The 27,057-nt window shown below is 40.4% G+C and overlaps 1 protein-coding gene across 9 annotated transcripts in view; it reads right to left on the bottom strand.

Moving 5' to 3' along the window:
• mark2b (MAP/microtubule affinity-regulating kinase 2b) overlaps nucleotides 1-27,057 on the bottom strand; it is a 51,752-nt gene that overhangs the window by 16,714 nt on the left and 7,981 nt on the right. For 5 of the 9 annotated variants that reach the window (XM_031736774.2, XM_031736767.2, XM_031736772.2 and 2 more), the window contains exons 2-14: nucleotides 11,686-11,856; nucleotides 10,034-10,087; nucleotides 7,936-7,984; nucleotides 7,635-7,700; nucleotides 7,128-7,198; nucleotides 6,802-6,858; nucleotides 4,797-5,033; nucleotides 3,675-3,794; nucleotides 2,639-2,741; nucleotides 2,353-2,465; nucleotides 2,024-2,098; nucleotides 1,723-1,789; nucleotides 1,262-1,413 (exon numbers count right to left, since the gene is read on the bottom strand). In XM_031736774.2, the coding sequence (XP_031592634.1) occupies nucleotides 1,262-1,413; nucleotides 1,723-1,789; nucleotides 2,024-2,098; nucleotides 2,353-2,465; nucleotides 2,639-2,741; nucleotides 3,675-3,794; nucleotides 4,797-5,033; nucleotides 6,802-6,858; nucleotides 7,128-7,198; nucleotides 7,635-7,700; nucleotides 7,936-7,984; nucleotides 10,034-10,087; nucleotides 11,686-11,856 (1,335 nt within the window). The remainder of the gene's footprint in view (nucleotides 1-1,261; nucleotides 1,414-1,722; nucleotides 1,790-2,023; nucleotides 2,099-2,352; nucleotides 2,466-2,638; nucleotides 2,742-3,674; nucleotides 3,795-4,796; nucleotides 5,034-6,801; nucleotides 6,859-7,127; nucleotides 7,199-7,634; nucleotides 7,701-7,935; nucleotides 7,985-10,033; nucleotides 10,088-11,685; nucleotides 11,857-27,057) is intronic. The other 4 variants (XM_031736769.2, XM_031736771.2, XM_039609426.1 and 1 more) reach the window with 4 other exon arrangements.

Genomic DNA, 27,057 nt, shown 5'->3' with positions numbered 1-27,057 from the left:
AGGACAAGCAGCTTAAACAACCTAATATGAATGAAATCATTCCGTAATTAGCGCTCAAGAGAATTTCCTGGATCAAATTAATTTTTATGCACCCTCGTCCAAATGATCTGTGAATGACACAATAAACAAACAAAAAAAAAACCCAATTCATTTTCACCTTGCTATGCTTGAATAGTCATTTGAAACCTCTCCACTCCCACGCGTGCACTTTCCATTAGAATGACAGTTAAGCTCCGCACAGTTTGAGGTTGGGCAGAGCTATAATACATGTCTGTTATGTCACCAAAGCCCACAGATAAATGAATAATAAATATCTAAAGGCGTGTCGAGGTGACAGGTGCAACAAACCTCAAGAGAGAAGTCAATCGAGCAAAGTTTTTAAACACCCACACAGTCAAACCAAGAGGTCTGACCAGGGGCTTCAAACCAAAACGGTTGGACATGAAATTTCCTAAAATATTTTTCATATGCACACTCGACCTTTACAGTTATGTTTGAGTTTAATGTTTAATGGTAGGCGTCAAATACAGATCCCTGTCAGGCACTTCCTGTGTCAGATGTTACAGTTATAAGACTCCCTCAGGGTTCTGCCAATTGATGCCAACTGAGCAGATGAGAGCGGGTGAATGCACTTGAGGCATGTGACACGTGCGTACGTCACTGAATGAACGAAGATGTAACCAATGCGGGCGGATGTGCTGTGGAATGCATGTTCTCGTTGTTCAGGGTTGTGTGAGTAACCGGAAAGACGAGCTTCTGAGCTCTCGTTCTCGGAAGCCTGAGCCCGGCACAAGGCTGTGAAACCAAGTTCTTCACCAAGTTTGTGGACGCTGCTCTCATCCCTGGTGAGACGTTTGGGTGTATATAACTTAAAGATAAAGGCGTTATCTAACTAATATGCAGATGTAACACACGCTAATGTAAAAGCAACTACATACTACCGCAGTGTAACAGCTCCACACCCGCACAGTTTCACTTTCACAGAGCAGTTAAGATGTTCATAGTTTAAAGGCCACTTGTTTTTATTTAGTTTGATAATTAACTAGGAATTATTTTGATCTTTGGACCACAGCATGTGAGTAATTATGGCTGATGACAGCATACACTAAAGGGCAAAAATTACAGCTCTGCAGACGCAGCAGTTACTTGTGCGCATGTTTGGGAATTTGTGTGTGTACCAAGCGATGACGCAAATACAACCCTTGTGTTTTTGATGCGGCTTAAATGCAAATATATCAGCAGTATGGGTATTAGGTCTCACGGTGGAGGGTGTGGCACTCTTCTTGCGGTCGGACGAGGCCAGAGGACTGGCCGGCACCTTGGTGGTGGAGCTGCCTGATGAACCCTTCCTCCCAGAATCCTCCCCTGCTGACCGGTTGTCTGTCTGACCTCCCCTTTTAGAGTAGGAGGAGCCTGGGAAAAAAAAAAAAGGAAGACAGTGCGTCAGACAGCACTTAATAGGCTTGAACCTTGGACCTTTCTTCTGCTTTGTCTGCTGGTTTGTCACTTCCTTACTTTACTTTACTCAAACAGGAAGCAGTCATAGCAAACCCTCTACTCATGCACTCACTCTTCTACTTCCTTCGCTTAACCTTCTCTTCCTTGTTCATTCTCCTTGTTAACCTTTATTCCAGCCTAAATCTTGTCCTCGTCTTGAGCTTCCATGTCTACAACACAACTACAACTATGTCTCCAGTGTTCCCGTTCCCCTTCAACACACACCAATCTCACCCTGGTCGCCGGTTCGGCGGTTCTGAGGCTTCTGGTTGGATGACACACTGCGCTGTACCTTAAAGAGAGAAAGGATACACAAACGTCAGAGGAGCATTTAACATGCTTAAATACACAATGGGATAGTTTAATGTAGAAGCCATGACCTATGTGTATGATTAAGAACCTCAAACATCAAAGTAAAGAGCTTTTGTTACATGTGTGCGATCAAGTCAGTGTATCTGTGTCGCTTGCTGGAGTTGGGGAAACCTCATTAAGCGCTAGCTGAAGACATTACGTGTTCTCATTATACCTTATGAAGCGGGGAGGGAGCATTTATGTTGCTTACGTCACTTCCGGGCCGAGGTTTGATGCCACCTTCATCAAGCTGAGGGAAAAACCAAAACAGACGTCTTAATACGAGGGAGAAAGAGAAAGAAACTGTGGTGTAGGTCACGTAAACAGAAAGGACTAAAAAAAAAAAAAACCCATCTTTATATACATCTTCTTAAAAAGATGATATATAAAGATAGAGTCAGTTCTTCATAAGGGACAGCTAAGCTCTGACATACAGTACCTTGCATAGTTATTATGACTCTGGTATTACTGGGTGAAGCATGCATTTAAAAAAACCTGAGTAACCTCAGAGTTCCTATAGTCCAGAAGCAGGTATGTGGCCATCACGTCGTTGTACTTCTGGTTCACCAGCGAGTCCTGGATCTCCTCCTGAGAGAATCCCATCTGCAGCATGATGTCTGCACATACAGTAAAACCATGTTATAATTAGAATAGTGAACTTTATACATCTCCTAAAGATTAAAAAAGAAGAAGAGAAAGAGAGAATGTATACAGGCTTGGCTGTGTGTGATGAAGTAAAAGGGGTTTAGAGAGTCATCATTTTTTTCCTTTTCTTTTTTCTCTTGCCTACCTGTCCTCCTGGGATCCTTATAATCTGGCTGAGGTTCGATGTAGGGTTTGAGTTCCTCTTCCTCATAGCCCACATTCATCCACCGGTCTCTCATTATCTGCTGCTGGTAGCAAGTCAAACAAACAGATAAAGGGAGGCATGAGTTGGCAAAAAGGACAAATGGGCAGAAAGGAGTGTGGGGAAGGATGAAAGATGAACAGAGTAGTAGTAGTTCACTTGTCTCTTTGTTTTACTTCACCGAGACTTTTCTCCTGGGCAACTAACAGTGTCACAATTCAGATACTACACTGACAGAAGCATTTAGACTAAGGATGAAATCCACAATATCGCTTATACGCTGCAGAGTCCATGATGATGAAAATGGACATTATATAAAGACTGTATGTCTGATAAATGCTGAGTGCAATCACAGCAGGGTTCAGTTAAGAGTTATTGATCCACTGGCTTCTTAAAGCAGATTAGACTGTACATTCATTGTTTGAGCGAGATGCACTCTGCTGATTGAAACAAGTGCATACAATTTTAAGTGGGTTTAAACGAACAGGCACATGACTCATTTTTAAAAACAAACTGAATTTATGGGGTTGCTTCAGCACGACCAATCAAGGATCAGGAATAACTACATACGCTATTAAAGGAAAACCTACAACATGACAAGCTAATGCAAGCAGCAACACTTCCCCTTCGCTGTCACCTTAGTAATATTTTTCATCCGAGCAAGTTACCTTCCATCCACATTCAGTGCAACCAAATTAAATTACTCTTAACAGGTATTTACTAAGTCTTTAAAAAGCACTTTACACCTCAGCAACAAACTCACATATGGCTGATGAAGCAAGTCTAACTTTACAGTCTTATATGGGCTGTAAACACCATTCTTAGCAACGAGCTACATTAAAAACATCTGTAGGATTCATGCAGTTACATTTAGTGGCTGAAATGATCATTTCATTCATAAGGAAACAAATACAGTAACTGAATTAAAGGCATTTTGTGACTTATGAGTATGTGCGTGTGGCACTGCTGTGCGTTATACCTCGAGGCTGCCTCTTTTTGAAGGGTTCAGGATGAGGAACTTTTTGAGCAGGTTCTCACAGTCGGTGGACATATAGAAAGGAATCCTGTATTTACCACGCAGCACACGCTCTCTCAGTTCCTGGAGATGGACAGGTATATGAAAAGTCAACAGTAAGCGCAAACAATCAGCAATTTTAAACATAAACACACACACAGCTTTCCTTTGAAAATAAATTTGGCCAAAACAAAGCAACTAACCATCCAAAGATTTATGTAAAGATTTTATGATGCGAGCGAAGAGGAAATCTCATCAGTATTCCCCTACCTCAATCAGATATGGCTCCACATAGCCAAGCTAAACATTATCTATGCTTACAAATGAATTACAGCTTTATTAAACAGGAACCATATTCATATAAGCTGGTTAGCATTTCAAAAAGCTCTGATTCAATCAGAGCTGCAGCACAGGACGTGGGTGATATAAGCATTAAATGAAATTCACTGACTTGTGGGTATTTCTACTTTAGCTTTAATAAGCGAATGCACTTCCAGTTCCCAGGTACAGAGTAACATCGCAATTTAACGCCACTGTTCAGCTCATTTATCAACTTTCATGTGCTCAGACACGGAGCAGGTTAATGCACGTAGTAACGCTTGTTAACACAGCTGTAATGAATGTGCTTATTCTGTCAAGCACTGCATTTTCATAAAACTCAACAGGAGGTAGAGCAAAAGGCATGCTCAGTAAGCCTAGATTATATTTCTCTGGCATTTTAATATCAATACCATCACATTCAATGTCATATCGCCCACCCAAAATGTGTCTGCACTTCCAGAATGAGTCATGTGGGTACTGACTGAATGCACAGCGTGATAGGTGGTGTGAATGATTGGTAGCAAAAGCAGTTCATAGAAAACACTAAATCTCCTCTCTTTAAACATCGAACACACATCATCAACTAATGCAAATTTGGAAAGTCAATACAGGCAAAGAGAATAACTTTCACCCATTCTAGAGTTCAATTTCTGCATTCTGCACGAAGAGGGAACAGAAACCAGCATGACAAATACTACAACCACCCACAGAATACAGACTTCCACTTATGTAATGCGTGCACACACACACACTCATCCCTCCGACCTTGAGGTTTTGTCCATCGAAGGGCAGCGAGCCGCTGACCAGTGTGTAGAGGATCACTCCGAGGCTCCAGACATCCACCTCAGGCCCGTCGTACTTTTTGCCCTGGAAGAGCTCTGGAGCTGCGTAGGGCGGGGAGCCACAGAACGTGTCCAGCTTGTTCCCCAGAGTAAATTCATTACTGAAGCCAAAGTCGGCTATTTTGATGTTCATGTCTGCATCCAGCAGCAAGTTCTCTGCCTGCAGACAAACGGCAAGGAGAGAGGTCAGAAGAAGAGACATTTACTATGTTCAAAATACAGAAGCACAAAGAAAGAGGAGGAAAGAAACCACGCCATACCAAATGTGCCAAAAAATGAAAACACTTAAGATCTGCTTTGTGGGCTCATCAGATCCGAGATCAGAGGCACAAAAAGTATAAATCTGAGCTGTTGACAAAGTGAAATTAAGAAACTGACTAACTTGGGATCAAATGTAACATGATCTGACATGCAAATGGCTTTGTAGGCAGCACATTCATGGTACAGATGGATTTCTAAAACACTTTTCTTTGGGTTAAAATAAACAGCTGTGTGGGAAAGAGAGCTTTCACAGGAATCGTCTGTGCCGTTCAAGCAGCGCACAATGGGTAAAAGTGAGAGACCACAGTTTTTTCCTGCGTGTTTGTATCTTTAAGCTTGAAGTGAACCAGTGAGCAAGGAGGCTGGGGTTGCCTAGCAACAGGTCCGCTCTCCTTTTCACTTGCTCTGAATACTTTGCAGCTTCTGTGCGTTTGAGTGTGTGAGAGTGTGCATGCACACATTAAATACAATACTGACATCATCTCTAACCTCTGAGCTAAAAAAAAATAAATAAATAAAAACGGAACATCACAGGTTTTTAATGATTTGTTGTTGATATTAATTACCTATTAGTCATCCACATCAACTTTATTATCTCTCATGAAAAGAAGCAGAGATACAGTAGAGCATGACATCAACGATACAGTATTCATTTATTTATTTTTTTAAAGTCTTGGCACTCAAATGGGGTCATTTTAGTCTCCGTGTGAAAATGCACACTCATCAAAATTTGCTCTCAGTGTAAGACCAAACAGCAGGCCTGAAAAATGAAGCCATGGCATTAGTGCCTAAACCTGCAGTTCGTCTAGTGGCCACTTGAGGCTGGTTCTAAAAGTAGGTCAATCGAAGTATGAGGGTCTAAGATCAACATGTTTACAACCTTGCCAACCAACTTTCTTATGGACAAAATCGGGTGATATCAGCAGGTCTACAGCCACCCTTTTGGAGCACTTAGAAATAAGCCTGTGCTCGATTTTTATTTTATTTTACAACCCTCAGATCAACAGTGATTGTGTTAATGTGAAGGAAGGCAAGCATTATGATAATCCTTCTGTCTCAACCAGAAACGGCTTACTTCTCAGCCTGCCTTTTATTGTGTGTATGTGTGTGTGTGTGTGTGTGTGTGTGTGTGTGTGTGTGTGTCGTGTGTGTTAAATGACAACCATTAGTAACTGTTATGTGTAGGAAATCCATGACCTTCCTAAAAGCTGTTAAAATGTCATTAAAAACCCAAAATAGACTAGAAACAACTTTGAAATAGGAGGTTTTTGTCCCACTAATCATGATAATGTGTTGACTACAGGTCTGTCTGGTGGGACAATAAGAGGATTTACAACTCTGCATAATACTATGAACCAAACTGACCCAGAGGCCTTGGATCTGTGTGTGCATATTGTGCGCTTTGGTTTTTGGGATAATCTAAGATGAACTGGCAGAAGGAAAAAATAACAAAACACAACAAAAAGATGACATCGGAGGAGAAATGTATACAATGCACGTTTGCGTTTAACAGACTTTGTGAATATCGTCTGGGTGACTCGTTTGTGGAGGTGGGATTTCAGCTCAAAGAGCCGATTGTATGAAGATTAAATGTGGAGGTGCGGAGAGGGGAGGAGGTTGCTTTGACACCGACTCTAATTCAATAATGCCTTCGAGTGTGTTCTCACCTTGAGGTCTCTGTGTACTATACACTTCTGATGGCAATACTGCACAGCTGACACAATCTGGAGAGTGACAAAGTGAGCGAGAGAGAGGGAACAGGGAGAAGCAGGGGAGAGGAGGGATGACAGGATGGAGAGGTTCAAACAGTGAGCTCTTCATTAGGAGTTCATCCAAAAAGCAATTTCGAGATAGAGCTAGTGATGCAAGACTTAGTACAAACTGTACACTCTTAATATCAGTCCAAACTGGCTTGAAACATACGACGCATACAAAGTTGGACTAGTTTCTGTGAAAGGAGGGGAAAAGATCAGCAGTTTTCAACCCAACACACCTGTCTGAATTTGGCACGGGCTTCCTTCTCCTTCATCCTGCCATGAGCCACCAAGTAATCAAAGACCTCTCCTGGGAGACGACAGAAAGAGGAGGAGAGCAGATTTAGTGCTGGAACTGGATACCTGCCTCCAGAATAAAGGGTCAGAGGAGTACTGAACTGAACGTTGTCCTTTAGGAGTTTATTACTGAAACTCTGTTTTATTACAGACTTGACTTATAATGATACAACAGCAGTACCAACAAGCAGTCTGCTAATATTTTCCAATTTCATGTTTTCAGGAGGAAAAAAATAAATAAATAAAATCTGGTCATCACGTTGACTCAATAACATAAATAGATTATTATAATAACATTTACAGTTGCATTCATTTTCAGCAAATTTATCAATAATAAAGCTCTTTGCAAATGATCCTGCTTATAAAAGTCTTATTTTTTTCGTTTACTTATAATCTATCACAGAATGACAACTTTTAGGGGGAATCACTTCACAGTGACACGCACTTACCTCCACTAGCGTACTCCATTACCAGGTACAAAGTCTTCTCTGTTTCTATCACCTCAAAGAGCTTGACTGCAGGTAGAAAGAGAAAGGCAAAGCAAGAGGAATGGAGCAGGAGGGAGTGATGGGGCAAGGGAATAGAAGAGAACAAAGGGAGAAGCAGAGCAAAGAGCAAGAATGAAAGTAAAAAGGGGTAAAAAACCAAAAACAAATAACAGGATTAATATTATCTGGCTACATGGCCTTAAAAACACTGGCTCCCAGCAAGTGACGACACACTTGAACCTCATGTTTCAGGGTGACTCACCTATGTTGGGATGATTCAACATCTTCATGATCCTCACCTCCCGGAAGAGCTGTGAGAAACGAGACAGATCGTCAAACACGCCATCAGACTGCAGAGGGAGTTTTTCTTGTTGTGACACTCATTTATACGGTCATTTCTCCAGTGTAAATGTCTATCACTTGATTATGTGCATTTGCTCCAAATGACAGGGAGCGAAAACAAACGGCAGTATTGTAATTTCTGTATGATTACAAAGACTCCAGAATCTCTGTTTGTGGTGGGTAAATTGACACTGACACACAAACACTCACTTCCTGTTCAAGAGCAGGAAGGAAAACAAAAACAGTTAGTGATGATACACCAACAGAGATCAAAGTAATTCCGCTCTCAATCTAAAGTCTGGTGCAATTTAGAATTGCATAATTGAACAAAAATCAGTTAAAGGCAACTATTTAGCGTTTTCTAGACAAGCACTTCCTGCAGGTAACATCTGAACATATCAGCTCAATAACTTTTCTGTTAAAGTTAGAACCGTAATCTTTCTAGATCAGACCCAATAACACTTCTGTCTGTTTCGGCACGGCCAAATTGATCGTTTTAACAGCTGCTGGTTCCAGATGTTTCTCAAAGTCTTTCATGTGAGTTTATTACATGCCTCCAGCATCGTGCAGCAGCAGAATCTATTCATAAGCTTCTCCAAAATGAGAGATTGTGTTCTCTTTCCATGTGGCACTTCAATAATCAATCATTATGACCAACAAAGACACAGAATTAATCAGGACCCAACAGTAAATGATAGTTTACAGAGGCACAGTTTATAAGCTGTAATAAGCTGCATTCCCATAACTGCATAAAGGGAGTATGGCCTTTTTAATAACCACAATAGCCAAATATCAAAATACAGACCCCAAATTATAGAAGGTTCTGAGCCCATGTATTAGACTGTAGTGTTAAATCGTGCATGTAGTATAAAACATTGCATATTTCATATCAGTTAAGGGCGTAAAGATGCGCTGCTCTCTGCTCATTATATTTCTTCTGAGTCAGCAGATAAGGTCAAGCGAGGCCGACTGAGCACTTTATGGGCACATTAACTATTTATCCATACAAAAACTGTGCAAACCAGGAACTATTAAAGTTACCAACAGCCCTAAATGCACCACTAAAGCAGCATCTCAGTGTAAAATATTTATTGCTTTGTTATAAGTGTTACCTTCTTCAAAGACTGCTGTCCTTGAGCGTAATCTAAAAACGACATCAAAACATTAAAGCTGAGTTTATGCTTATGTTAACATGAAAGCGGCTACACTGTTGCACCTATTGTGTGCTCTGCAGCTAGAAAAAAATACACAAAAATACAGCCTCTTTGTTTGGATTGCAAAACCAACTAACTTGTATTAACTGTCTGATAACCCAAATAAAACGGATAAATGAGCCACATTGCCCTGGAGTGCAAACGTGTACTAATCCGCCACACTATATAGTCCACAGCAAACATATTTAAATCTTATGCTGAATGAAACTAAAACTGCTTGGCTTTTTTTTGAGATTTAAAAACTTGAGACTTCAGACTGATGTATTCTTAGTTCGGGCCTTTATATAAATCAATGTTTAAAAAAGAAAAAGAAAAAGCCACTTCAAGATATGATAGCGTATTTTCACTAGCATTCCCTGCCAATTCCTGTTCCGACTTCCGTGTGACCTTTTTCCTTCGTCTTTACATTTCCTTATCATCTGTGCGTCGGCGTTTATAGAAGCATATACTCTGCGCCTTATGTCTGTGGAATGGTTGGTGTGTGCGTTCAGTGTGCACGTATACATGGTTAGACAGTGTGTGCGTGTAAGTGGACAGACCCCACCCTGCCACGATCAAAGGAAGTAATTGCAGCTTGTTTCCTGTAATTAAAACTCTCTCCGAAAACTAGACCACTTCAGAAAGCCAGAGAGAGCGAGGGAGAACGAGAGAAAAAGACACTTGGGGCAGGGAGAGCGGCTTAAAATGACTTCTGAGAAAAGGGATGAGAAGGACTGAGGTTTAAATTCTGTGCTGGGAGTGTGTGTGTGGGGGAGTGTGTGTCTCTGTGTGTGTGCGAGAGAGAAAGAAAGCGAGGTAACTCACCTTTTGCAAACTGGAGGAGTTGAGCTGTGTCTTATCTATGATCTTTACAGCCACCTAGAAGCAAAGCAAGAGTGTGCTCACTTGTCATTACACTTTGATTCATTTATTATGGCGCATTTTGCTCACACAAATCCGCAAAACCACAGCCTGCGACAGCACCGCACAAACACAAATGTCCACACACTTCTCTCTTTTTGGGACACATCTCACACACACACACACAAGATATGATACAATTTCACAGCATTAAGTGATAAATACACAATCGCAGCAGGTGATAGTTGCGTAATAGGATAGAAAATAGGAGAGAGGCACACACACACTCTCTCAAGCTGAAGCATGCTTTTTATCCATGCCATTTTAAGGGCCTACAGCTCATAATCCAACAGCAGTCCCCAGCAAGGGAGACTGAAAAACAAAAAGCCATAAGGGCAAAGACAAATAATCAAAACAGGCACAGAGGAAAATATATATAGAGAGAGAGAGAGAGAGAAATGCACAGATGGGATGGATTCAAAGTGAGAGCTGTAGGAAAAAGAGGATGATGCAGAAAATGAAGAGAGAGGACATGAAGGCAGGGGGAACAAAGAATCGTGTCTTCAAAGGGACACGGAAAAGGGAGGGCTACTCCTCAGTCCAATTATTGTCTTTCACTGTCAACTAACGTCTTTCTTTCACTCCTGTTTCTGGTTGTGCTCGTCAATCTGACTCCTTCGTGCCCTCTGACTATCCCTTGTTTTCGTTTTGTGCGAGAGTACGTGTGCGCCAGCCAGCAGGTCACATGGCATGTTATCAGGGTGTCAGGCACAGAGTTGTCACACATTGACAGAGCACGCCCACCCCACTCACTCTCTCTCTCACACACACACACACACACACACACTCACAAACATGCACACACACATACACACAGTTGGAGAGCCGACTTGACTGGGCAACAGACAGAACCAAGCATGGGCTCACTGCAGTCCCAGCTTTTCCCTTAAAGGGACTGATCACCGGGTTACATCACATCTGGAATTCAAAGTAAACCGGAGACATTTAGGGCCTCTCTATTCAGGCTGACAATAGTGAACTAATCTCCTGCAGCAGATGCACTGTCTCCAAAGCCATGCAAGCCTCAGACCAAACCTACTGTGTAGCACAGCATGAACCCTGCCCTACACTCAGCAACAGGAAGACAGATTAACACTTAGCAGCCATTTTTCCTGCTTTTTACCATCTTTGCCAACTGGGGGAAAAAAAGGTTGAGGCTTCTTTTCTGTCAAAGTCTAATTACCAGGTATACTTGTATTGTCAATAAGTACACTATTATTACTATTACTGTTATTATTACTATTACTACTATTATTATTGTTATTATTATTATTATCACCACCAGCAGTGATCATCAGGTTTCATCATCACAACATGACAGCATGTCTCAGCAGTTTCCCTAGCATTGCCTGTTTGTTATTGAAACACTGACGATTCTGTTTCTGGTTAAATAAAGAGTCAATACTAGAGCATTTCTCCTGAATGTGATCGAAGCAGCTAAAAATAAAAGCCAAGTTCACAAAGTCAGAACGACTCTGTAAGTGGAACCGCAGGATAAGATTGAAGCGTACAGTCCAATCTAGCCTGTGTGTGTGGGCGCGTGCGCACATGCCTACCTCTTTTCCGGTGAGGACGTGTCGTGCCAGTTTGACCTTGGCAAAGTTGCCTTTGCCAATGGTTTTCAGTAACCGATAGTTACCGATGTGCGGCTGCTCGTCTGATGTGGTCGTGGCCACGGAGTTTCGACCTCGCGACGTACTGGAGCGGCCAGATGATAACTTGGACTCCTGAGAAAGAGGGAATACAGTGCAGTTTAACCATAAAGACAATGTAATGACTTGTAAGCAGAAGGCTAAAGAAATTTAACTAAGAAACATGACAGAGCACAAATTACAGAGCATTTAAAACGTTTGTGATTCTCTGACTTTAGTCCCACTGACCAGCTCTATTTCCTTAGAACTGCAAGAACACAGAATCAATGATTTAAAAAAAAAAAGTACACGACTTTAAAGTAAAAGGCAATCTTCTGAATCTTCAAAGCATTTGGATCAGTGATTATATAACAATTACCCAAGTGAAATATAATAAGTATCACACACAAACACAGTTTTTTCCGTGAACTTTTGGAGGAAGACAGTAATCAAGCATTTTAAACGTAGAGATGTAATTGGAAACCGTCCTCATCCGACAGCTGTCACCATTAGAGAGAAAACACCACATGTGTTGCTTCAGATGTAAGAAAATCTGTAAATAGCTGGGAAGCAAATGCTGATTAAAAATACAGCAAGAAATGGAAACTTCCCCTTTTTTCCTTATTAAAACTTGTATAGGTTACCAGTTCTGCTGGTGGACTGCTCACATTACACCATTTCTAACATTTAAGTTTCAAATTCACAGTTTTCCCTGTAGTACCTACCACATTATGGCAGTGCTTATTATTTAGGCATGTGCAGACGTCAGAGAACTGCTGAACTCTAAAACTAAGCTAACAGTCCGATAAACTGGTTCTCTTATGTACTGAGGATAGGCGCTACCACTGTGGGCTTAAGCCTCAATTATCCTCTGTTGTGGTCACAGGCAGCTGGAGACGTGACGGCCGAGTAGTCATTCCTGTTGTACTTCAAAAAGGTTTGCTTCAAGTCTGTTGCCTGGGGTGACGTCGGTGCGTTGTAAAGTCACAAAAAATTAGCAGGTACGCGGATATCCCCACAACACAAACCCTTGCGCTCACAGTCTCAAGTTTACGTCACTAGGACAAGCAGACCCTTAGAGGTTGGTTATAATCTAGACACGTTAGATCTAGACATGCTGACCCTGTTTTTAAGCAACAAGTTTTTAGTTACTGAGTAGATTCTTTTTTCTCTTCAAAGCCAAATATTTTTCCCCAGTCTCAACATGTTTACATATTCTCAGCTTTTAACAATTTGGGGCCTTGTGTCCAACTGGTGACAGGTCTGGACTGTAGGGCACCCAGAACATTACGCTAGCCATACATGTGGTATACATTTAGCATGCTATTAGGACCCGATGAAGTATCCAAGGCCTTCCCAGAAAAGCCATGAACGTCAGCATGTGGCACTGAAATTTGTAAATATGGTTCAGCATTAACTGTGTCTTACAAGACATATGAGATAGTTGTGGCTTTTGCACTTATCACACAATATCATCACAGAAAATGGCAATTCTCTGCTTTACCCCAGAGTCATTTTAATTGCATTTACTCATATCAAGTAGAAAACCAGGAAATAAATACTGATCCATTTAATAAAGATGTTCCAAGTGTTTCTGAGCCGATCCATGAGTTCCACTACAGAAACATCAGTTTTTAGTGCAGTGCCACATGAAGATCATCTAATTTTAGGTTTTCGGATTTGTCTCTTGCATACTGAGATTTCACAAGCATGTTTACATATTACTAAAAGATTTAATGTAGCTGATGGACTTTATGAAACACTGTTTCTCAGCATACTTTCAGTGATTTAGGAAAGTTTCTGAATTTTAACATTTGATATTTTGTATATTTTGTGTAACTACTGATTAACTCAGCTGCTGGACTTTTTTGGAAAAAAGGTTAGACATCATTTAAGTTCTTTGCACGACTCAGTCCAAGGTCAATATCGTGCACGTGTTATTTTAAGTCATTTAAAATGGTCGTACAGAGCCGTTCATTACAAAGCAGACAGTAAGTTGTTCGAATCAAACGCATACACCCCCCAACGTTAAAAAAGAAAAAGAAAAACACAACCTTGCTGTGCTGGCAAGTTTTGCATGGCTGGCAACTGCGATTGGATTTCAACTCCAGGAAAGGGTCACAGCAATTGTGTGTCTGTGTGTGTGATCTGAGCAGACAGGTGACGGGGATCAGGGTCAGAGGAGAGAACGACTGGCTCCAGGGTGACGAGTCTCAAACACACACACACACACACACACACACACACTAGAATACGCACAAAGGTGAGGGTGTGAGTTGCACACATCTCTCAGAGATTTGATACCAACGGAAGAAAGCGTCAGGTGAAATTCACACTGCTGGTAAAGAGTAAAGATGTCAGTACAAACTGACCCTTTCTTTTGTCGTCTCCCACTGACCGGTCATTTTATTCACCCAATTATCTCCTCCTGGCTTGCGCGAATGAGAAGCTGTCATTGGGTTGCAAAATACCCTCAGACCACGTTTTTATCAACACCGTCTTCCCCGTTAGCAAATCTCGAGCCACGGGAAAGAAAGATAAGCGTGATTACTTCACTATGTTTGCGTGTTCCTTGCTCCAGATGGTATGATCTAACGTCTGCGTCCCGACAAACCCCCGCGCACACATGCTCAAGCATCCTCATCCTGACAGTGCAGACCTGCATAGCATGTAACAGGCCAGATTAAGCTCCGACACAATCGGGGGAATTGAGACAAAAAAAACAAATGACAGCTACATTAAGCCCAGAGGACAGGAGAAGGGGGCTTATGTGCACTTATGTGAGGGGCGAAGCAAATGATTTTTATTTTTGGAACATGTGGGAGAGGGAGACAGACAAAATGTCCAGTGTGGGCACTACTTGAGACAATGAGGCCCAATCTGACGGTGCAAAGCTGATTTCTACATCAGCTGGGGTGTCCTCAGAGTTCATAAAACAACATATTATAAAAATCACAAAATTTAACAAATTAGCTCTACTATATATAAACAGCTCTAATTACAAATATCCCAATATATGACATAAAATTGCCGTACTTCTCTTATACTGCAATAACATTCCATGTGTACATAGGAAATCACATCCTGGCTTTTTCCTCTCACTGCATTTTCAGCTAGACAAGAAACGGTACATTTTCATGACTGAACTGTTTGCAGGAATCAGTGATGTGTGCTTTAACTTCACTGCAGTGGATATGACTGAAATGACAGTACCAGCCAGACTGACAGGTGAAGCTGTCGCTGTCAACAATGACTAAGAAAATAAATCAACCATTCTGTGTTAAATAAATAAAGACAACTGCACACAAACAGACCGCATTACAATAAACGAGTGGCGATGGAGACACTGTAAATCATGCGAAGAGTCGAGTCATTTCCAGTGAACCAAAACCTACTCAACTGTCAGCCTCAGACTCTACAGGCAGATAGAGAGAAAAACAGATATGATGATGTTCCACGCATCAAATATTTGAACGCTTCAGAAAAGAAACACTATGAAGCAATCTAAGATTTCAGTGGGGATGCTAATCTTAGGATCAGAACTTTATCACACGACAACACAGAATGACTAACCTTGTGTTGTGGATAAGGTCGTTTCAGATGTTTTGTCTGTTTTTTGTCTTCTTCCTGTCACATGATGGCATTTGCCTGCCTCTTATTAAGAACAATTTAACCCCCATCTTACATCTTCCCTAATGTGGTTATAACGGCCTAACCACAGCTCTGCAGCTACCACGAGGAAGTGCATCAGGTTATGTCAACTAACCAAACTTCAGTAATCCTCCAAACATCACTGGGTATTTACCTTTTTATGTTTACTTGCATTAAAGTTATAGCAACGCTGTTTGTTTGAGGGTTGTTTGTTGTAGAAATACTTGATGTCAGTACCAACAGGTGGATAGCTGCTCTCTAGTCATTCACACACATAAGAATAATCTGAGCTCCCAAAAATAAAATTCAAAACCATTTCATGAAAAGATACTGGAAGAACCAGCAACTTGGAATTTCTGCAATCTGCATTTAAAAACAGCCAAGCTTTGAAAAAATCCCCATCAGAGATACACTTATGAAGATGCAGCAAGAGGAAATAAAGAGGAACAGCCCTGTGAATCCAGAAGAAACTGCATCTAGAGCACAGGTGCAGCACAGCACTGCCACTGTTCAGCTGTGCACGTTTTAGGGTCAATACAGTGATGGTGTAAATTTGAGAACAGTTTGTAATCACGATTGCTGAGCAGTAAAGGAACTGTCAATTTGTGTCTGCCAGAGCGACAGCAGCAGGAGTCATTCACGCTGTTTAATTTCTGGATGGCAACTTTAAAAATAAAAGACAAGCGTACATTGAACTAACTGAAACTGCAAATGCAAAAGTTTAGTCTGTGGGAGTGTGAATTCTTTAATTTCATGCTGAAGGAGAGGAAAATCTAGATGATTATAAGGTTAAGACTGGACAATTTGTCATTAGGTTGCTTTCCCACACTTTAAGCCAATTTTTCACACGCGCGCTGAAGACGTGAACTCTTGCCCGATTGCTGGATGCTACACTGCTAGCTCCCTACCACAGTGCGACTGTCCATAAAAGCATTTAGACTCAAGGGACAGCCCCTTTCTAAACACATAGTATTTCAGATAACAACAAGGTTACTGAACAATATCTACATGTGAGTGAGCAACTCTGCATAATCTTTGGGAGTTGTAAAGATGATTCTACTTTTTTGGATTAATTAACATTAGTTCATAAACAATGACTGACTGTAAATGTGAGAGACACTTCAAAGGGCTGATGCATGCCTGTGGTCACCACGCCATTTGATACATTACATTAAAACAGAAATTGACACAAAAACAGAAGCCAGAAGAACATTAAACCATATTTAAAGCAAACGGACTAACTGAGGCAGTGTAAAGTATGAAACTTGACTTCTGAGGGCGATACCATCTGAAATTCACACCCAGATGAAGAGAGAGAGTGCGGGGGCATTGTACCACTTCATCTAGTTCTCCTTTTTTTGCCTGTTTACTGTATTTGTGGCCTTTTTCATGTGAAGTCCAGATATAATGAGCGTGCACAATTAGCTTGGCTTTTAAACAGTATCACATCCCCACTGACTCTGCGATAGCCGACTTTTTGCTCAGCCACTGGACTGTGGTTGTTCTAAACTGCTACAATCAGTGGAGATTCCTGCTGGGATAGCACGTCCTGCAAACTAGTTCTGAGGGCCAATACTGGTCTTTACAATTCAAGCGCGTTTCCTCCAAGTTCCTTCATGCTTCCTACACCCCTCCGCTCTTTAGTCTTCCTCCTCTCCTCTTTCATGTCTGACTATTTTTGTCTTCTGATTCTTCCTTCATTTTTGGGCAGCTGCAGACCATGCAAACCCCCTCCCCCAGCGCACACACACACACACGCACACACACACACACACACACACACACACACACACACACACACACACACACACACACACACACACACACACACACACACACACACACACACACACACACACACACACACACACACACACACACACACACACACACACACACACACACACACACACACACACACACACACACACACACACACACACCTCCCCCAGTTTTAATTATAGACGTGTCGGAGGACAATAAGTGACATCATTGTTTTCTACTTATATTACTCTCTGAAGTTGATTCTGACTCATGAATACCAACGTGGAACTGGGAATATACACAGTTTAGACAAGAGTTTAACCACACAAAGACTCAGCGTAATCTATATTTTCATGTCCGTCAAGACCATCAGAGGCCATTGGAGAGTTGATCCTATTCTCAGTGGAAAAAGTTTAGGTGGTAAACTGGAGACAAAAATCCCGACAAATCTACCTAGCAAAGCTAAAATAAGCACAGAAATTAAAGGCACAATTCTAAACTTTAGTTAATCGACCAGCACATTAATGAGGGACATTAAAGATGAGATTTGGGGAAAAAAAAAAAAAAAAACCTTTCCAGTGAAACCAGCTGCATGTTTACAGTCTTAATTTTCAAACTGAAAAATTCTATTATCCTAGCATTATGGTTAGGATGCTATCTCAGAGGTCTGAGAGTTCAATTTAGTCCAGATTTTACAGACAACTTCAAGTCAACGCATTCTCGCGTCATCTCATGAAATAGTCACAACCTATCAAACTAATGATTCGAATTTTTGGACATTTTTTCCCCCCCATGCTCCTCAAGAAAGATTTACCACCATTTACTTTTGATGCCTGCACATGACTTCTCTTACATATACATGAAAAATTGACGTTTTTCCACTTTCAAATAAAAAATTCTAACTAAAACAAACTGAAAACCACATAAACCACCCATCAACCAGCCATTAGTGGGAGCATTTGCACCATTTGGAGGTTGGAGGTTCTGGTGGTGGAGATGGCTGTCTTACCAGAGACCAAATTTCAGGTCATTAATATCTCGGATTTTTATCATTTTTAAATAAGCTAATAATTAAAATGCTGTTGCCTAGTTAAGTTCTGGCATTATCCTAAAACAAATTAGTCATGTTTATGGAGTACAGAGGGTGTGTTTAGATTTGAATGTGAAAAACAAGTTGGTTATGTTTAGGCATCAAAAGCTGCTGGGTCAGGTTTACCAAACCACAAGCTTGGGTTAAAACGTACAACAGCTGCCACTTCTTTTAAAACTTCACTTTCTTGGTTGCCATGGTGACTCCCAACTTTCTCTGGACCAAATATGTGCTTCTGATCCAATACAGTACTTGGAGATTCATGTTACTGACATGAAAAACAAAAAACGAGTCCATATATGGACTGTAAAACTTGTATTTTTATTATCTCTTACTTAAACACTCCTGTGGTGATTGTATTGCAGCAGCTATAGAATGCTTAAAACCAAAACATGCACATTGTGCGAATGTCTTGACACCTTTGTAAGCCACTTCCTTACAGTAACACACAAGCATTAACATGTTTACACAAGTTTCTGGTTTGTATAAAGTAATGAATTTCTTGTAATTGCAATACATGATACCATGGGGTTAGGGAAGTATTCTATTTTAATTATCTTCATACACTTTGCAACTTAAGACTGTGGGGACACTGTTAAGGCATAATAAAAGTAACTGTGTGCCTGTGCAGTAAGGGTGACACAGGACACTAAACAGATCCCCCCCCATATATAAATACCCATATTCAAAGTGATATTTAAATTTTAGTGAAATTACCGTTTAGTTCATTTGTAATTTGGCTGTTTCATATTGTTGTTACTTAATATAAGGTTGGCTGTGAAAGTTCACAAGGTTTACCAACCTGTTACACATCTGCAGTACAATGAAATAAAGGAAGATAAGCCACCCGCAAAACTCAGAGCCACACTTTTTTGGCTACCGTGTCTCAACTAATCTGCAGTGAGGACAGCCCTGTTCTAAAATATAAATATAATGGCAGTATAGTGTTCAGACCCAGTCCAACTAAAACACTCCTCCCAGCACATGCTCAAGATGAAAAGTCACTGACAAGATGTTTGCAGCTTAAATCCACTCTCTGTCACACTGTAAACACAAGCATTTGCAATTGACCACAACACAGACATACAGGCAAAGCAGTCGAGCTAATCCAAGGTACTGCCTGTGTTTTGACTTCCAATCACTGACCTTTACTAATCTGAGTTCTGGGAGGAAGGCACTCAGATACAGTCTTTTTTCTTTCAAATACAACAGTGCAGTTACGAAAGTAAGGGAGGGCTGCACAAGAAGTATGTGTTATGCACTAATAGTAGGACAGCCGAAACCAAATGTGAGATTGGCCTGTGTTTGGCTGCTTTTGTCAACTGACCTCAACAACAGAGAGCCAACCTAAGGTTTAAAAAACAGGGATAGGTGAACTTTAAACAAACCAAGAAAAATGATCATTACAAACTAAGCTAGGGTAAGAAAAAATGACCCAACTTGCAGCACATTAAGAGAAACAGACACCGTTCATTCTTTCCAGTTTACTACTACCAGAAGACAGTTAATTATCAACCATTAAACTGATTAAGCGCTAAGTGTACATTCAATTGTAATCACAACTGAAATTTTATTAGTAGTTATAAGAGAAACTGTCTGAAATTAGGATAGAAGGATTATTTTAGTTACATCTCTGTAGAATGTAACAAACTGTGCGAGTTTAATTCTAAAAAAAGCAGCATTATGACAAAGACATGTCAACTAATGCAGTTACACACAATTAAAATCTTGCAACTTTGTTACCAATGTTGGCAACAACTAACATGGTACACTGGCAGCTACTATTAGATGCTGTTTTTCTTTCCAAATTACATTTTTAAACACCACATCCCAAACTGCTGTTAACAATTAAACATTCTTGCAATGTTCCCCCTCATTTGAAATGATTAACTACAAATTTGCGACTCTTTCCATTCTTGTCTAGAGACAACTTCAGTTTGTTGTTGAAGCCTCAGAGAAAGCTTGAAACAACACACTGCACTGTAGTATTTCAGACTGAAAAGTAACCGACAATGTTTTCTTTTCTTTTTTTTTAATGCATGAGTAATGAGCTGACAGTTTCCTATTTGACAATACATCAATATTTGTAGTTTTACCCTCAAGCAAAAACCTACAAATCAGCTGATACAAATAAAGAAAACAACAGCTGATAATTAATCAAAAAATAAAGCTTATAAATTATAAAGAGGGCTTGGAGCTGGACAATTTCAACATAGCAGTAGTAATATTACTTTATTGTTTAAGTTCCAATCAAATCCAGAGTTAAACCAAGTCATAACTCAGAATTTTCGCTTTTCTTCGATTTTAAAGACCATTTACACGGATACTCAGCTGTAATTGGAAGCCTGTACATCCAAACAAGAAAAATGGAAAATCTTCAAGCCCAGCCAGATTCTCTGACTTCATTAATAGAGCTGCTGCAATGTCAGCTACATGTGATCTTACTAACAGGCTTGTAAGCTGCCTTCAAATAGCCAATTTACCATGTGAGGAAATCTGAGGTGGTCTGTAACAAACCTCTTGCTGTAATTTGGCAGCAAGATGTGTAGTTAATGAGAGGAGTCCTCCTTAAATACACTTGTCCAACTTAATCTTATTTAATAAATATTAAATTGGGCTTAATCAAGTGTGGCCATGCTTCTTTAAAAAGAAACAAAGTTATTAAGCTATAGTTTTCTGCCCCTACTTGCTCACTACCAATATCCTTGAATGCTGTGCAGTAAGTTAATGTCCTATCGGTAGGGCTGCAACGATTTGTCGTCGTAATCGATGATGTCGACGCTGAATTTTATTGTTGACGAGTCATATCCTTAAGTCACATAAATGCGTTTTTGTAACTGCAATACACTACAGGAAGCTATGAGGTCACTAACGCTTGTATCGTCTGTCAAGACCACATGCAATACTAATGAAGAACAACAAAGGACGGAAGAAAGTGTAAATAAGATTTTTTTTTTTTTCTTTGACAGAAAACAAATTTAAAGCAGATTGTGCAACGTGGACCTTTCCTTCCGCGACAGCACTGCTGCAGTGCACGGGCATTTAAAAAGTCGGCACCCTGGAGCTGTGACATTTCAGAATTAATAGTTTAATTAGTTTATGTTAATGTTTGTACAGTATTGTTTATGTTAGCTTACCTGTCGGAAACTTGTCAGAATGATGTTTGCTAAGCGAACACCATTTCAGTTTTGTTAGCAGCTAGAAGTAAGCCAGTAAACAGGAGTGGCTACAAATGGCTGAAGTCATGACAGAAAGCATCGTTAGCATGTCCACTGTAATCGTAAACTCATGAACTGAATTATCTTTAAACTTTCAAAGCTTTTTTTAGTTTCCCATTTGTACATTAGTTTTTGCATAAACATTACTAGCACTTTAATTTTTGCTATTTTTATTTATTTATTTCATTTTTATTCAGACAGTCCTATTCAGTGATGTTAAAATACTTTTGACTATTTTCAAATTCACGTGTTTCCTGGGTCATTAATTTTATTGCCTGTGGGACCAGACAACAGGGTGATATTCACAGTTGGGCAGACTTGAGCAGGTGAGGTACTGGAGCCTGGAACAGGAGGTTTGCCCACAGGAAGCGGAGATACACACACGAGCGTTGCTAAGGCCCTGGCCAGAGATAAGAGTTACTGAAATAATCATTAATCACTAATAGAAGAAAAATTTGGCAGATTAGTCGACTATCTAAAATAATCTTTGCTTGCAGCTCTAGCTACAGGTGATACTCAAAGCACAATTTGTTTTTCATGGCATCAACACAGGCGCCCTGTGAAAAAGCAGCTGAAAGCAGCTGCTGGTTCCCATTCGTGTGAGATTTGAAAAGGTCGATCATATTCCTATAAGCACTTTTTGGCATGCATATGCCACGTCAGTCTGCTAAGGGTTGGTCTAAATGCTAGCACCAGCAGCGTTCTTTATGAATAGAATTATGCGATGCTTCTATCAAGCAGTTATGTCAGCTTACTATGACACAGGCTACATACAACCTTTGGTTTTCTAGATCAAAACAGTGCAGTAATGTGCTGTTTTTCACAGCTGTAATCCATCACAACTTTCCACCTAGCAGAAATGCAGCTCCAATAGGAGGCTGCTGCAGAGCATCTTAAAGCCAGCAGCTGACGTTCATTCCAAAAAAGAATATTTAGTTTAACGAGCATTTCTGGTTCTGACTAGCAAAGGCAGCAATGTTTACATGTTTAGCTGACTAGTGCACATTTCTAGTAAAAAATTAGGTAATATGGGGACAACAGTTATAACTCAAGTCTAAAAGTCATAAAAACTTTACTATTGCATCAAAGATTCAATCCCCCAACAACATTTGGACTCAATGTGCAAACTTACTTTACTGCACACAGAACAACTACAGACAGAAGCTGCATTACTTCTACTTTATGAGTGAGAGGGAACATACACACACCAAGCTGAAGTCATGATGGCTGTGTTGCCATGGAGATTTGTCACTTCCTAAATCCTGCCATCTATCTTAATGCTGGTTTCTTCTTCATACTTCTATTACCCGTTGTGCTCTCTTCCTTCCCGTAATTCTTTTCTTCAACCCAAGATCAAAGCACATAAAAAGTGTACGTGTCAAAGAGAGCTTATTGTCCTTAGATAGCAATATTTTGTGTATCATAACTGTCAGAAGTGTCAGAAAAAATCCATCTGAACAGAGCACACTGTTATTATCTAATCACCATAGTCAGGGTTTTCCTGGCTCAGAATGGGGCTTTGGTACTAAAGGCAACCAGCCTCCAATCAATCCTGGTTGTGTTATTTGACAGAAATCTATACATTTCCTTGTTATTTGTGAATACTACAAAATAGATTAAACAAATTCTACATGATAAAACGCAAGGAGCTGTGGGCCATCTTAGACAAGGATTAATAAGGCTTCGCTATCAGCATTATGCATGACTTACAGGGCAAAAATAAACTGCTGTACAAGTGTAAGAGTTACATTTTACACTCATCCTCGTCAACCAAGGCTTCTGAACATCTGGCATTCGGTGAACTGGACCTTTACACACAGGAATTTTATCAGACAGCTTCTTTGTTACAAAATCAGGGCTTTAGCGGTGAAGTGGGTTAGAATAATAGCCTAGAAATTAGTCTTAGTGGGCGGCATTAAAAGAAAAGGAATATACAAAAGAACGGCTTTTGTTAAATGTTGCAAAAACAGTTCACAAAGTTGGAGATCGGCAAATAGATTTAACGTTAGCTGCAGATAGGGCTGCCACGATTAGTCGACTAGTCACGATTACGTCGACTATCAAAATCGTCGACGACTAATTTAATAGTCGACGCGTCGTTTGAAGCTTTGTAAGATCCCAAAAGATGCAGGAATAAGTAGTAGGATTTAAGAGTGTAATAACGGACTGAAACAGAAGATGGCAGCACTGCATGTACAAGGATGCCAGCTGCCGTTAAACCCCGAAGAAGAAGAAACTGTCCCAGAATTCATAGCGCAGCTCAGCTCAGTTTCCAACAATGGCGGCAGCTAGTTAGTTTTAATGTTACTGTTATTATTCTTTCTGGGTCACAAAATAAACGTTTAACATATTTTCAGGCGAGAATGTAACTGTGTAAACTTCAAATATCTGCTCAGTTTATCAAGACACCACATATTTGCAAAAAGCGCTCCGACGTTTTCGGAGACGTCTGTTACCCACTAGCTCGATAGCTGGCAGGGGCAAGGCTCACTAGAGCCGGTGAGAACACCGGACTCCCGGCAAATCTTTCGCTACTCAGGTTAAACATGATATATAAGCCACTTAGATAACTTAAAAATGTTATTGTTTGGCTTTTTTCAGTATTTTATTTGTTCATGAGTAAATCGGTTTGGCTGAAAGTTATAGTTTTTACACAGCTGAATAAACGTCAAGCAGACACCTGATTATCAGAAGTGTGAGATGCTCCAGAATATACTCCGGTGTCCTGTTATATTTTAGATAGCAAGGAGCAGACGGCTGCGTTTATTAAACTCCACCAAAACAATCTGCAAATTTCATTTAAATTTAATAAACTATCATCTTGTCTTCATTTTTAGTTAGCACATACCTTAAACACTTAAAGTTGTAAGCTAATGATAGTTATATAAGAGCAGATGCATGCTGGTGCAATAAGCTGTACGTTTTACGTTCAATGGATGCATGATCTGATTAGTCGACTAATCGCAAAAATAATCGGTGACTAGTCGACTATCAAAATAATCGTTTGTGGCAGCCCTAGCTGCAGACAATTCTCATTCTAAACAGACTGGCTTCCCTGTTGCTGTGGGGACATCACTAATGGAAATAAAAGTTAATTCAAGTGGTCAATCGCTCAGATACTGGAGGGCATGATCTGGTGCTGAAATGTGGCACTTGACAACGCAAAGGCGCGTGTTTGTCTCTTACACACACACACTCTCTCACACACACACACTCTCTCACACACACACACTCTCTCACACACACACACTCTCTCACACACACACACTCTCTCACACACACACACACACACACACACACACACACACACACACACACACACACACACACACACACACACACACACACACACACACACACACACACACACACACACACACACACACACACACACACACACACACACACACACACACACACACGGGTTGGCTACTCTGTAATAAACTACTGCTAAAGCCCCTGGGAGAGTCTGGGATTTAACAGAGTGCTTTCTGCTCAGCTTTCAGACCATGGACAGTATAAACATTTCATTTCTTAATATTAGTCTGACAGAATCCGCATGCTTTATGCCTGAATGAGCAGCCTGGCCGTGTTTTTGTAACAGTCAATGACTGGAACATTTACGTAAAACTTTCAAAGCAGCAGTGTTACCTCATGCACACACAATACCCAGACTGCATGCATCTCTGGTGTCCACTTCTAATTTACAGCAAGATTGAAATATTAATCTACAATGAATTTTTGCTGTTCAAATTCCAGAAGAGGGATCTGTATCTCTGAGCCTGTCAGCCAGCACCGAGCTCACACAGAGTCACAAATCACTGATATGATACGTCTCAATGAAGTCACGAGGAAAATAAGCAGGCCATGTCTGAATGGGAGACTTTTGCAGAATGTTGATGTTACATATCGAGCGTCTGAAAAATGCCTCACTTAAGAGCAGATCTGAAAACGTACCGTTCATTTGATTCAAAAAAATAAATAATGGACAGTTTTTAAACTACAGTTAGACGCCAACACAAAAGGAGAAATAATTTCGACAGCAAGTGCTAAAAGTATGACAAGCCGCTAAATTGAGCAACACAGTAAACAAAAAAAAAAATAAAAAAGATAAATGTTTTTAAAAAGGCATTAAAACATAAAACATCCAAGTCCAGGCATTTGAGGTAGGTTTAAAAAATAAAAAGCCTTTCATTTTACAGAGCTAAAGACATTAAAAAAATGTGCCAATGCATATCAGCTTGCACCTTCCTTAGGGTGTAGGGAACAATGACGTGATTAAGCAACATTACAGCTGAAGCGGTAATTCATACATCCAGGTGTAGATCCAGGTGTAGCTCCATCTCAACTTGAATTCAGGACAAAAAGCAATTGTAATATTAGTACACTGGTTAATATTGCTTCTTTGTCATGCCTTCTAAAATCCTGCAGGCTAACATGTAATGTACAGTACAGCTACTATATCCATACTAGCCAAACAAACTTGACACCCCGCATGAGGCCAAGTAAATCTTTGAGAGGCCCTAACTTTAACAAGGTGGTGTCACGCTCGATCTCAGTATGCTGTCAATGTAGTGTTGTGTGTGTTCTCTTACACTGAAACTCCCTAGATAAGTGAATGTGTGTGTACATGTCAAATCAGTTCAGAGTTTGTGTTTGCACTACTGCTGTCACAGTTGGGACACACTGCATAACACTTCCTTGTGTGCCCTCCTCCTGCTGCTATGTAACACTGGGTGTGAGCAGTGTGTGCGAGCCACCAGAGTAAACAGGTCTGTGTAGCTTTCACAGGGTGGAAAAGCTGAAGGTTACATGGATGTTACATGCAGATGAAGCACAGGTTTGCGCCACGACTGGCCACCTTGCTTTAAACAAAGATGCTCTCTGACAACCCTGTAACACATTTACTTGCCCATTCTCAAAGCTCTACTGCAATACTGAGGACACACAAATAAGTAACAAAGTCTGACGGTACACGTTAACCAACTGATACAAATGCACAATGTGGCAAAAGTCGACAAAATTTGTCGTGTGGGAATTTATTTTTCAAACAATCAGTCTTACAAACAGTAATTTGAACTTGCGGATCCAAACTAACAAATTAAACCAAAAACACAACCAATGCAGGCTGTAGACAGAGCAGCAAACTCCCTCATCATGCAAAGCAAAATTACTTTGTCGACTGAGTTTACTTTGATAATGGTGCATAAAGGGTTTTTGATTGAAAGTAAAGGCCTAAAAATGTTCTTAATATAGCATACACTTAGAGAGATTGATTCTTTTTTTGTAGGTTACTAAAATCCATTTGTAGATCGCCTGGCTTCTGTGCTGGTCAGTACTTCATGACGCTTCAGAGCGTACCGATTTCAATCTGTTTTTGGAAACACTGGATCAGAACCTCATACATGCCAACTCCAAAAACTTTGAACTATCCCCAACTGTGAGCCCAGTGGCAGTTAAAGTTATTTACATTATTATAGTTCTCCAGGTTTTCTGAAAGACTTTCAAAGTTTTTCTTTGGATACTGGCTGCTGTTTAACTCACTTCCAGTCCTGTCCTTGTACTTGAATGATT

This window comes from Oreochromis aureus, linkage group 3 (genome assembly GCF_013358895.1).
Source record: "Oreochromis aureus strain Israel breed Guangdong linkage group 3, ZZ_aureus, whole genome shotgun sequence".
NCBI classification, from domain to species: domain Eukaryota; kingdom Metazoa; phylum Chordata; class Actinopteri; order Cichliformes; family Cichlidae; genus Oreochromis; species Oreochromis aureus.
Note: the sequence above shows the minus strand (reverse complement) of the source record. Positions and strands in the feature narration are given on the sequence as shown.